This window comes from Aquarana catesbeiana, linkage group LG04 (assembly GCF_042186555.1).
Source record: "Aquarana catesbeiana isolate 2022-GZ linkage group LG04, ASM4218655v1, whole genome shotgun sequence".
Lineage (NCBI taxonomy): Eukaryota > Metazoa > Chordata > Amphibia > Anura > Ranidae > Aquarana > Aquarana catesbeiana.
The window spans coordinates 249,116,500-249,129,136 of record NC_133327.1 but is presented as its reverse complement, the minus strand read 5'-3'; the positions used below and the strand labels follow the sequence as shown (position 1 = coordinate 249,129,136).

Here is a 12,637-nt window from a genome sequence, read left to right as displayed (position 1 = left end):
TCCCCATCCCTAAAGAGCCTACACTGGCTAACCGTGAAGAATCGGATCACATTCAAGACCCTCTGCCTCAACCACAAATGCATACAAGGAAACGCTCCGCTATATCTCCGGGAGAAAATAAAACACTACACGCCGAAGCGCAGTCTTCGATCAGCTAACCAAAACCTCCTCATCATTCCCAAATACCGCTACAAAGCAAAGGGAGAACGAAGATTTGCAGTCCAAGGACCTCGACTATGGAATACTCTTCCAACCAACATCCGCATGGAAGAAAACCATCAGGCCTTCAGGAAAAAACTAAAGACCTTTCTTTTCTAAGAAGCTGACAACAGAGAATGCATCTAGCGCCTTGAGGCGATTTAGTTCGCATTTGCAGCGCTTTACAAATCATTCATTCATTCAAGACTTGAAAGTTGCTGTTCAGAGAGGCTCTCCATCCAATGTGACAGAGCTTGAGCTATTTTGCAAAGAATAATGTGCAAAATTGTCACTCTCTAGATTTGCAAAGCTGGTAGAGATATACCCAAAAAGACTTGCAGCTGCAATTTTTTTTTTTTTTTAAAGTTCCCCTCCTGCACCCCTAATGCATTTATTTTTTTAAAGTTTAAATTGGTATAAGCGTTGTAATACTGAAGAAATTAGTGCCACATTATGATGGCAGTGCACTTTGCGCAACTGCATTTGAGCCCAGGCTGATATTGTGAATGATGAACTCCCAGAGGGTTTGTTTATGGCAATGCTGAACATAGGATGAGTGTTAGACTGAGAGCTGCCATTTTAATTTTAAAAGGCAAAGGCAAGTTATTTAAAAAAAACAAACAAAAAATAGAGAGTTCTACTTTAGGCTGCGTTCACACTATTGTGAATTGGATGTGGATTTCCCCGCATCCAATTTACATGTTAGGAGACTGTGACCAGCTCTTAATGGATCCGGTTCACACAGCTTTGGGACAGCTGTGGAGCGAATTGCACAGGAGTCCTGTGTGTCTTCTGGTCCATTTCAGGTCCGAATTCAGCCAACAATTTGGACCGAAATGAAGTGGTGAAGGGATGCACTGGACCCCTACTGTGAGCCGCTCCGTGCGGCAGTGTGAACCTAGCCTAAATGTTTTACCTTCCTAGTGCAATAATCAAAGTATTTTGAATATAAGGATTGTGATGTCTATGTACTGTATGTTCAATTTAGTAGAAATTTTCTGATTTGTAATAATTAGTATCAAAACTAAGTCAGGTGTGAGCAATCATGGCACTGTTTTTCACGTCTGAGATCACAGAATAGTTGATTGGCAATGCATATGTTTAGATAGCATTTGACAAAGCTCACATCCAGGATCAAGAAAGTTTTTGTTTATATGCTGTCAATTTTTTTTTTACCCTTTTTCATATGGGATTGGATATGATCAGGGGGAACATAATACAGCCTTCACACACTTATGTAGCAATCGATCAATTTTAAAAGTAATTTAATGGCTATTATAAGCAAGGAATAGATCCCTCTGTTGCTGCAGGAGGAGAAAGGGCTATTCCTGTTAGTAGATTAAAATGGGATCTCAGAGTAAATTCCAAGGACATCTGAGATCACTTTACAATGAACTGCATGTAACCAAGTAATGGAAGCAGTGCTATCACGACTCATAGATGCTGCATACTCTGGATATCATAAATTAGCATTATAAAAATAGAATTGTGTTAATAAATATATTTAGTATGGTGAATTAGTTCATATAACTTCACTGACTAATCCATACTTACCTGCTGTTATCACAAGGAAGTATGCCGTATAAATCTAAGACATCTTCTGTTAAAGTGCCTGTCTAGGATAAAAAATAATAAACAGATTATTTTTATTATTATTACAATGTGAGGAGTATGTAAAATCTACAATGGCAGATGTAATTAGTTATGTATATAAATAAATAAACGGTATGATTGATAGGTGTGTGTGTGCGATCTACCTGGTTAGATATCAGTCACTGTGAATGCTTCTGGGAATATGGAAATGTAATTGATTGAATGTGTAAATGCCAGGGTATATTCTGTTTGTTCCAGATGATATGCTAACTAAAAGGCAATAGGCTGGGGGAATCCACACTGCCAGGTTGGTGCCTAATTTTTTTTTTTTATCTAAACAATGAGAGAAAACTGTCCTTTGTCTCCAAAAGAACAGTTTAAAGACCTTTTCTTGTTTAAAAGATCTTTGTGTTATAAGTGCGCATTATGGAGATACGTTATAACATGATGGGTGGTTTTCATCCTAGACACTGCTGACCAGCAACTGTGGGGTCCTTCTGGATCTTGGAGAAGTTGACTAAAGTTTTGAAAGGATAGGAGAGCCACATCAGCTTGTATAACCCTTTGAATGATTTTAGACTTGTGCACAATGGGAAATTTTGTTTAGTTTTGGTTCGTTGTCATTCGTAAAATACATAATTTCATTCTGTTATATTCGTTATGTTACAGTAATTCATTTTCGGATAATTCGTTATTATTTGTAGAGTTTCGATATTCGTTATACTGAATCTCGAATCATGTCGAATTAATTTGTTATATCCACTATAATTTCTTTCGTATTAGTTGAAATTCGATATTTATGTATGTATATATATTCGTGATAATGATTCGTAGTATGGAAAATCATTTGTTTTTTTGAATCTATTAACACACACAATGACAATATCTCTTCTCCTCTGCTCAAATACAATATAACACCCTTCTCACTCAGTTCTCAGGAATGCACTTTGGCAGTAATCCAACCTCCAGCACAAATTAATCAGCTGATTGGACTGTAAGATTTACATTGAGTTGACCTTTTGTTTCATTAGATCTTTAACGAACTACCGAACCATGTCAAATTCATTCGTTATATCCGCTATAATTTCTTTCGTATTAGTTGAAATTTGATATTTATTTATGTATATATATTTGTGATAATGATTCGTAGTTTGGAAAGCCATTTGTTTATTGAATCTATTAACAAAGACAATGACAATATCTCTTCTCCTCTGCTCAAATACAATACAACACCCTTCTCACTCAGTTCTCAGGAATGCACTTTTCCAGTAATCCAACCTCCAGCACAACATTAATCAGCTGATTGGACTGTAAGATATAATTTAAGTTGACCTTTTGTTTAATAAGATCTTTAACGAACTACCGAATCATGTCAATTTCATTCATTATATCCGCTATAATTTCTTTCATATTAGTTGAAATTTGATATCTATTTATGTATATTGATTCGTGATAATGATTAGTAGTTTGGAAAGTCGTTTGTTTATTGAATCTATTAACATACACAATGACAATATCTCTTCTCCTCTGCTCAAATACAATACAACACCCTTCTCACTCAGTTCTCAAGAATGCACTTTGCCAGTAATCCAACCTCCAGCACAAAATTAATCAGCTGATTGGACTGTAAGATTTACGTTGAGTTGACCTTTGGCTTCATTAGATCTTTAATGAATTACTGAATCATGTCAAATTCATTTGTTATATTCGCTATAATTTCTTTCGTATTAGTTGAAATTTGTTATTTTTTTATTCGGACATTCAAATGCATCCGAATGTCCGAAAGATGCAGAATTCGGCCGAATTTCGGCTCGTTACAAAACGAATTGCACATGTCTAAAAGATTTTATTTCGCAATGTCCTTGCTTTCAAATACAATAAAAGAAGACAACTTTTGTCCTGAATAAATGAACCTGGGAAACTCCTGTAATATCTGCACAATTTTTAATTTACCCTCCAAACTCTGGGCAGTTAGCCTCTTAACACTTTGCATGAAAATGAGTGACATTATGGTAACAAAGAATACTTAAAATATACAAGGAAAAGAGAGTGCACGGCTGCCCTAGTGTAATTCCATTTTAATGATACAAATGTAAAATCAAACAATAGAGGATTGCACTCACAAACATGGGACTTAGATTGCATGTACAGCAGGATGTATGTCTCCCTTCCTGGCCTGTATAACTGGGTTGGCTCCCAAGAACAAGTGGTGATGGTATGAGAAGTCACTGCGGACTCTGTTTCCTTATCTCGTCAGGCTGTGTCTGCTGTAGGGCACATGCACGATCCAGCAGGCGCTGCGTGAGGTCACTCGCGGCCGGAGAGGAAGGACAAGGTTAGTGAGATGACTCCTCTTTAGCTAACAAAAAACGGTTGCCAAGACTACATGTATTGGAGGCGTGGCCTCCTTCTTCAGGTCACGCCCTTACCACCTCTAGCCTGTCTTTATATGAACCCTCCAGCCCCTCCCCCAGGACAGCCAATACCATTCGACAGACCAGGAGCACAGAGTTCACAACAGGAAACACATTCAAAGAGGGGAGGGCCTGATATTAGCAACAACAACCTAAGAAAAGTTTTGAACAGGCGTATATGCATTAATTATGTTTACTTTAATAAAATGTATTCAAAAATAGAAATACTGTTTACGTATACTATTTAAAATATAAAATGTGATATATTAAAATTTTATATATATATATATATATATATATATATATATATATATATATATAAAGGTCAGATTCTCATTATTATCATTAATAGAAAACATGCTTTGAGAACATTAACATTTTTACTGTAATTCATCCTTAATCTATTAAAATCATCATTCTAAACTAAAGTAGTTAGTCGCCTTCAATAGTTGAGGAAGGGGTTGCACCCCCAAAACGCGTCCATTGATCTCCCGTGATGGCAGATAGCACATGTTGACACACTGTGTGCATCCTCCAAATTTGGCTTTGGGAAAAATCACAAAAACATTTAGCACATTGTAGCACACAAAAGAAGAAAGTGATTTGGAGGGGTCTTAAACTCGCCCTAAAACATCAATGATGTTTTTATATTTTGGAATAACATCATTGATGTTTTGCTTGATGTTTTCCAATTGTAAATTACACCCCATGATCTCCCCGATCAGGATCTGGGCACTTTCGGATGTGAAAGGATCTTCATCCACAACCTCACGATCACCTAAAAAGAGAAGAACCCAAAAATAAATTAGGTCTAAAAAATATGCCGCCATCCATCTCTTATCTGAGCCTGTGGTCGCAGACACTCACCTGTTGTGGTGACTAGTTCCACCACGTCTTCTTCCTCCTGCTCAGCTTGTGTTGGGGGGATTTCCCCTTCTTCCAGAGGTGGGGGGCTCTGGTCTCCTCGGATGAGGGGTGTCCTCCGAGTCTTTTCTCTCCTATGTAAATCAAAAATGGTATACTTAGCACACAGATATTTGATGGCAGAACTATAAAGATGAAACATTGCTTGGAAGTGGGGTACAATGATCTATTTTAGCAGAGTTCCAAGATGTAGCTTTTTTAGTGTCCTTTGTCAAGCTTCAATACTTTACCTGTTTCGTACAAGCTTCACAGATGTAGCCCCCCCCTATAGTATACACTGGAGCACCTGTGTGGCCCCCCTAATAAAAAGGGTGTTCTGGGGTCCCACACTAGTGCTCCAGTGTCCAGATGTGAAAACAGCTGCTCAGTGTCCTCTCCTTACACACAATCTAGTTTGCATTTCATTCTAGTAACAAAGCCATCTACACAACCCAATTCTTTGAAGACAAGTATAGGGCCTTAAAATGGTGGCCAAATGCATATGGCCTAAAAAATGGTATTTTATCGCCCGAAATAAAAATGTGTGATCCGAACGAATAATGTGCCCATGAACATGAAAGTTGCCATTTTAAACTGTACAACAGTTCCTAAAAGCACATGGAGCAGCACGAACGTAATAAACACAAAAAGAATAGGAACACAGCACAAATACTTACTTTTTTGCAGCACTCTCCGGATCTTTCTGTACTGCTCATGTTCTCATAATTTGAGGTCCGACCACTGCTTCCTGAGCTGATCTTTCGATCGTCGTACCCCGAATTTCCGGTGCAGACTCCTGACCACTTTCGCCATGATCTTGGCCTTTCGGACATTGTAGTTGGGGTAAGGCCCATACTTTCCATCATAGTCGGCCTTCTTCAGGATGTCCACCATCTCCAACATCTCCCCAAAGGACATATTTGAGTCCTTTAATCTCCTTCTGGATCGGGACGTTTCAGGCTCCGGCCTTTCCTCCTCCTCCTCCTCCTCGTTGCTGTAATTAGCACGATCCTGCTGTCTATCCGCCATGTGCTCTTCCTCCACTGCGCCGAACGAAAAGGGGCGTGGAATAGAATAGAAATAACGTCAGGGGTGCGCGGAGTTATACGCATGCGCAGTGTGTATAAATCGTAACGCGTGCGTCTTACGTACGATCTGTGAGCGGAGGAAGGAGCATCGGAGACGCCGATCGTGCTAACGAAGGTAGGATCTAAACTTGGGCCTATACTGCTTCTAAATGGAAGCCTATATTGTAACAAGATTAGGGGAGTTTGGCCTGACATTAGGGTTTGTCTTGTGTTGTGTCTTGCAGAGAAAATGGATGGGTTCAACGACCACAATTTCCTTCCCCTGTTCATTGACAAGTACAGGGAGCTGCCCTGTCTGTGGCAAGTGAGACACCCCCACTATAACCACAAACAGAAGAGGCAGGCAGCGCTGGAGAAACTGCTGGAGTTGGTGAAGCCGGTGGTCCCCACAGCAACCATCCCCTATTTAAAAGCTAAAATTGGTGGCCTGAGGAGCACTTATCTTAGGGAGCGCAAGAAGGTCACAGATTCCCAGAGGTCCGGAGCTGCAGCAGATGACATTTATGTCCCCAGGCTGTGGTACTATGAGAGACTGCGATTTCTGTCAGACCACACTGAAGTCAGGGAATCCCTCTCCACTCTTCCTTCCACCCTTCCTTCCATCCCAGCTGAGGCTTCCGATGTCCAACCTGGGCCTTCCAGCCAGGAAGAAGTGGAGGAGCCCAGCTGGAGTCAGGTATAGCATTCTTCTACAGATTTCTGGGCAATAAAGAAATGATGTTTACTAGATGTTATTATTGATCATTAATTGCTGATTAAAAAAAGTGTTTTACATATCAATAGACAGTAGTGGGCACCCAAAATTGGGACAAGAATGCAAAATGCTGGGCTCAGAAGGATAGTCTGTTATATTTGTTAACATTGAATTTGCAGCAGTCAGGAGGTGAAAATTGTGTGTGATTGATGTAAAAAAAACTAAAACTATGTCCCTTTTTCATACACAGGAAGACCTCAGCCAGGAGGAGGCTGTGGAATGTGGCAGTCAGGAGGAGGCGGGGATTAGTGTCAGCCAGGAGGAGGCGGGGATTAGTGTCAGCCAGGAGGAGGCGGGGCTAAGTGGCAGCCAAGAGAAGCCTGGGACAAGTCGCAGCCTGACTGAGTCTCAGGTTCCTCCCCTCCGCCTGCCATACAAAAGGGCCAGGAAGGCCACTCCCAGTCCTGTGCAGGATTCAGCATACAGGCTGATCCAGGAGGCTTCGGCGTCCCTCAGAGCCTTCCCCAGTCCTGAAGATGCCTTTGCCTGCATGGCTGCCACCAAATTGCTGGGCATGCAGGAGGGCCAACGCAAGATCTCTGATGACCTGATTTATAAAGTCCTTCGTAAGGAGGAGAGTGGGGAACTGACACACAAGACGGATGTCATTGAGATCGACGATCCTCCTCCTCCTTCTCCTGCTGCCACAACTCCACCACCACAGCCAAAGGCTGGAAGGAAGCGTGGAAGGAAGACCAAAGAGTGATTGCCCTGGGTTCAGTCTGGTCTGACAGAAGATGCAGTCTCTCGTATGACCACAGCCTGGGGACACAGATGTCATCTGCTGCTTTCCGGATCTCTGGGACTTCTGGACCAGACTGCCCTCCCTTAGATATGGACTCCTCAGGCCACCAATTTTGCTTTTAAATAATTGATGTCTGCATTGGGGGTCCAAGGCTTCACCTACTTCTGCAGTTTCTCCAGCGTTGCCTCCCTCTTTGTTTATAGTTGTGACCCCTTAATAAAATTTTTTTAGGTAAATTCTACTCTCCTGTGTGTATTTTCATCCAAAAAGGACAGTTTGTTGGTGACGATTCAGGTACATTTCTAAAGTACAATGTGAAATTAACAAGGGACAACAACACCAAACAATCTCCTACAGATTAAATAGAACAACATATCAATGGTGTTGTGGGAACTTGTCACAAAAAATACACAAACATTTTCGGGAGTACAAATCAAAATCACCAAAAAAAAAATTAAAAAAGAGAAACACAAAAAAAGAATCTACATTAAAGTCAAAAAAAAAAAAAAAAAAATATGTTGTCAGATGTGAGAAATCAAAATATATTGAGGGAATCCCGATAAATAGTACCGAAAGAAGTTTGTGAGAAGTGTGTGTGAATATGAGCAGCAAAACTACTTAATTCTTGTCACATTATAAAGAAGAAGAGAGTGCGCTGTATTAAACCATTTTTAACATTGCAGCGTGACGAAAGTGCTGTATCCATTGCGAACGCTAAGTTTACCAGAACGAGCTGTCCCGTCTCGGAATGTCTTCTGAGCATGCGTGGCACTTTGTGCGTGGCCACACACGGTCGGAATTGACGCGATCGGATTTTGTTGTCGGAAAATTTTATCTCCTGCTGTCCAACTTTGTGTGTCGGAAAATCCGATGGAAAATGTCCGATGGCGCCCACACACGGTCGGAATTTCCGACAACACGCTCCGATCGGACAATGTCCATCGGAAAATCCGACCGTGTGTATGGGGCATTACTGTGAACGTGGGGATATCAGAAGGCGATCCACAGGTTTTCACACAGACCGTCAATCATCAAGCACTGGAATCCCAGACAGGAGAGCTTGCTGGGGAGTTTACTGAGGGGCCTATTGGGGTTCCCATACAGGAAGCTAAAGGAAAACACACACCAGTAAACAAACCGAACACAAGAGCCAAAAAGGGGGTTAATAGCACTAATAATACTACAAGTACAAGTATAATTATTAACATGCAGACGGGGCAAACAGCTGATAGACTTTCGGGTCAGGTTAACCAGCATACACATCAGCTTACACACCAGCATATACGTCAGTATGCACCAACACCCTCTAAAGAAATATCTGGTATAATTGGCACAACTGGTACAACTGGATCTATCATGCCCGTTTTGCCATCTCTGTCGGCCGATTCGGATACAAATTCCTTTTTTTCTACACTATCTACTAAGGCAGATATGGACTGAATGACCGCTACTCTACAGCAAGTACTTAGAGAAGAGTTCAAGGAGGTCAAAGAGTCATTGCATAGCTTGACATTCAGGGTAGACACCATTGAACAAAACCAGACCTCAGCAGAACAAAAAATAGCGACTCTGGAGGCTAAGTTAGCGGCACAGTGGCAGTATCTACAGAATGTGCGACTTCAACAGGACAATTTAGAAAATAGGAGCAGGAGGAATAACTTAAAAATTCGGGGTATCCCTGAGACCACGTCTGCTAAAGAGCTGCACCCCACTGTTACGGTCATATTAAATAAAATCCTGGGGAGGGATTCGACAGCGGATATTGAACTAGACAGAGTTCACCGGATACAAGGCAATGCTCCTTTGTCAGATGGTAGACCGAGGGACACCCTATGCAGAGTACATTTCTATATTATTAACCACTTCAGCCCCGGAAGATTTTACCCCCTTCCTGACCAGAGCACTTTTTACAATTTGGCACTGCGTCGCTTTAACTGCTAATTGCGCGGTCATGCAATGCTGTACCCAAACGAAATTTGTGTCCTTTTCTTCCCACAAATAGAGCTTTCTTTTGATGGTATTTGATCACCTCTGCCGTTTTTATTTTTTGTGCTATACACGGAAAAAGACCGAAAATTTTGAAAAAAATTGATATTTTCTACTTTTTGTTCTAAAAAAAATCCAATAAACTCAATTTTAGTCATACATTTAGGCCAAAATGTATTCGGCCACATGTCTTTGGTAAAAAAAATGTCAATAAGTGTATATTTATTGGTTTGCGCAAAAGTTATAGCGCCTACAAACTTGGGTACATTTTCTGGAATTTACACAGACTTTAATTTATGACTGCATATGTCGTTTCTTGAGGTGCTAAAATGGCAGGGCAGTACAAAACCCCCACAAATGACCCCATTTTGGAAAGTAGACACCCCAAGGAAATTGCTGAGAGGCATGTTGAGCCCATTGAATATTAATTTTTTTTGTCCCAAGTGATTGAATAATGACAAAAAAAAAAATTACAAAAAGTTGTCACTAAATGATATATTGCTCACACAGGCCATGGGCATATGTGGAATTGCACCCCAAAATACATTTAGCTGCTTCTCCTGAGTATGGGGATACCACATGTGTGGGACTTTTTGGGAGCCTAGCCGCGTTTTTGATTTTACTCCTCACTACCTATCACAGTTTTGAATGCCATAAAATGCCCAGATGGCATAAACCCCCCCCCCCCAAATGACCCCATTTTGGAAAGTAGACACCCCAAGCTATTTGCTTTGAGGCATGTTGAGTCCATGGAATGTTTTATATTTTGAAACAAGTTGCGGGAAAGTGACAAATTTTTTTTTTTTTTTGCACAAAGTTGTCACTTAATGATATATTGCTCACACAGGCCATGGGCATATGTGGAATTGCACCCCAAAATACATTTAGCTGCTTCTCCTGAGTATGGGGATACCACATGTGTGGGACTTTTTAGGAGCCTAGCCGCGTACGGGGCCCCGAAAACCAATCACCGCCTTCAGGATTTCTAAGGGCGTGAATTTTTGATTTCACTCTTCACTGCCTATCACAGTTTCGGAGGCCATGGACTGCCCAGGTGGCACAACCCCCCCCCAAATGACCCCATTTTGGAAAGTAGACAGCCCAAGCTATTTGCTGAGAGGCATGGTGAGTATTTTGCAGCTCTCATTTGTTTTTTAAAATAAAGAAAGACAAGAAAAAAAAATTTTTTTTTTCTTTTTTCAATTTTCAAAACTTTGTGACAAAAAGTGAGGTCTGCAAAATACTCACTATACCTCTCAGCAAATAGCTTGGGATGTCTACTTTCCAAAATGGGGTCATTTGGGGGGGGGGTTTGCCACCTGGGCATTCCATGGCCTCCGAAACTGTGATAGGCAGTGAAGAGTGAAATAAAAAATTTACGCCCTTAGAAAGCCTGAAGGCGGTGCTTGGTTTTCGGGGTCCCGTGCGCGGCTAGGCTCCCAAAAAGTCCCACACATGTGGTATCCCCGTACTCAGGAGAAGCAACAGAATGTATTTTGGGGTGTAATTTTACATATTCCCATGGCATGTTTGAGCAATATATCATTTAGTGACAACTTTGTGCAAAAAAAAAAAAATTGTCTCTTTCCCGCAACTTGTGTCACAATATAAAATATTCCATGGACTCGACATGCCTCTCAGCAAATAGCTTGGGGTGTCTACTTTCCAAAATGGGGTCATTTGGGGGGGTTTTGAACTGTCCTGGCATTTTATGCACAACATTTAGAAGCTTATGTCACACATAACCCACTCTTCTAACCACTTGAATACAAAGCCCTTTCTGACACTTTTTGATTACATGAAAAAATTATTTTTCTTTGCAAAAAAATTACTTTGAACCCCCACACATTATATATTTTTTTTAAAGCAAATGCCCTACAGATTAAAATGGTGGGTGTTTCATTTTTTTTTTTTCACACAGTATTTGCGCAGCGATTTTTCAAACGCATTTTTTGGGGAAAAAACACACTTTTTTAAATTTTAATGCACTAAAACACACTATATTGCCCAAATGTTTGATGAAATAAAAAAGGTGATCTTAGGCCGAGTACATGGATACCAAACATGACATGCTTTAAAATTGCGCACAAACGTGCAGTGGCGACAAACTAAATACATTTTTAAAAGCCTTTAAAAGCCTTTACAGGTTACCACTTTAGATTTACAGAGGAGGTCTACTGCTAAAATTACTGCCCTCGATCTGACCTTTGCGGTGATACCTCACATGCATGGTGCAATTGCTGTTTACATTTGACGCCAGACCGACGCTTGCGTTCGCCTTAGCGCGAGAGCAGGGGGGACAGGGGTGCTTTTTTTTTTTTTTTTTTTTCTTTATTATTTTTTTGCTTTTTTATCTTATTTTTAAACTGTTCCTTTCATATTTTTTTTTTTAAATCATTTTTATTGTTATCTCAGGGAATGTAAATATCCCCTATCATAGCAATAGGTGGTGACAGGTACTCTTTTTTGAAAAAATTGGGGTCTATTAGACCCTAGATTTCTCCTCTGCCCTCAAAGCATCTGACCACACCAAGATCGGTGTGATAAAATGCTTTCCCAATTTCCCAATGGCGCTGTTTACATCCGGCAAAATCGAAGTCATAAAATGCTCGTAGCTTCCGGTTTCTTAGGCCATAGAGATGTTTGGAGCCACTCTGGTCTCTGATCAGCTCTATGGTCAGCTGGCTGAATCACCGGCTGCATTCTCAGGTTCCCTGTTGAGACAGGAGAGCCAGAGAAAAACACGGAAGACGGTGGGGGGGGCATTCCCTCCCACTGCTTGTAAAAGCAGTCTAGAGGCTAATTAGCCGCTAGGATTGCTTTTACATGAAAGCCGACCGCTGGCTGAAAAGAATGATACCAAGATGATACCTAAACCTGCAGGCATCATTCTGGTATAACCACTCAAAGTCGTGAATGGCGTACAATGGTTAACAATAAAGCACAGTAAACGGTA

At 40.9% G+C, this 12,637-nt stretch overlaps 1 protein-coding gene across 2 annotated transcripts in view; it reads right to left on the bottom strand.

Annotated features, from left to right (window-relative positions):
- Nucleotides 1-12,637, bottom strand: part of LOC141139853 (probable cation-transporting ATPase 13A4) — a 203,175-nt gene that overhangs the window by 79,661 nt on the left and 110,877 nt on the right. For both annotated transcript variants that reach the window (XR_012243820.1, XM_073626383.1), the window contains exon 13: nucleotides 1,753-1,814. Coding sequence is in view for 1 of the 2 variants with exons in the window: in XM_073626383.1 (XP_073482484.1) it covers nucleotides 1,753-1,814 (62 nt within the window). In the remaining variant the exon portion in view is untranslated. The remainder of the gene's footprint in view (nucleotides 1-1,752; nucleotides 1,815-12,637) is intronic.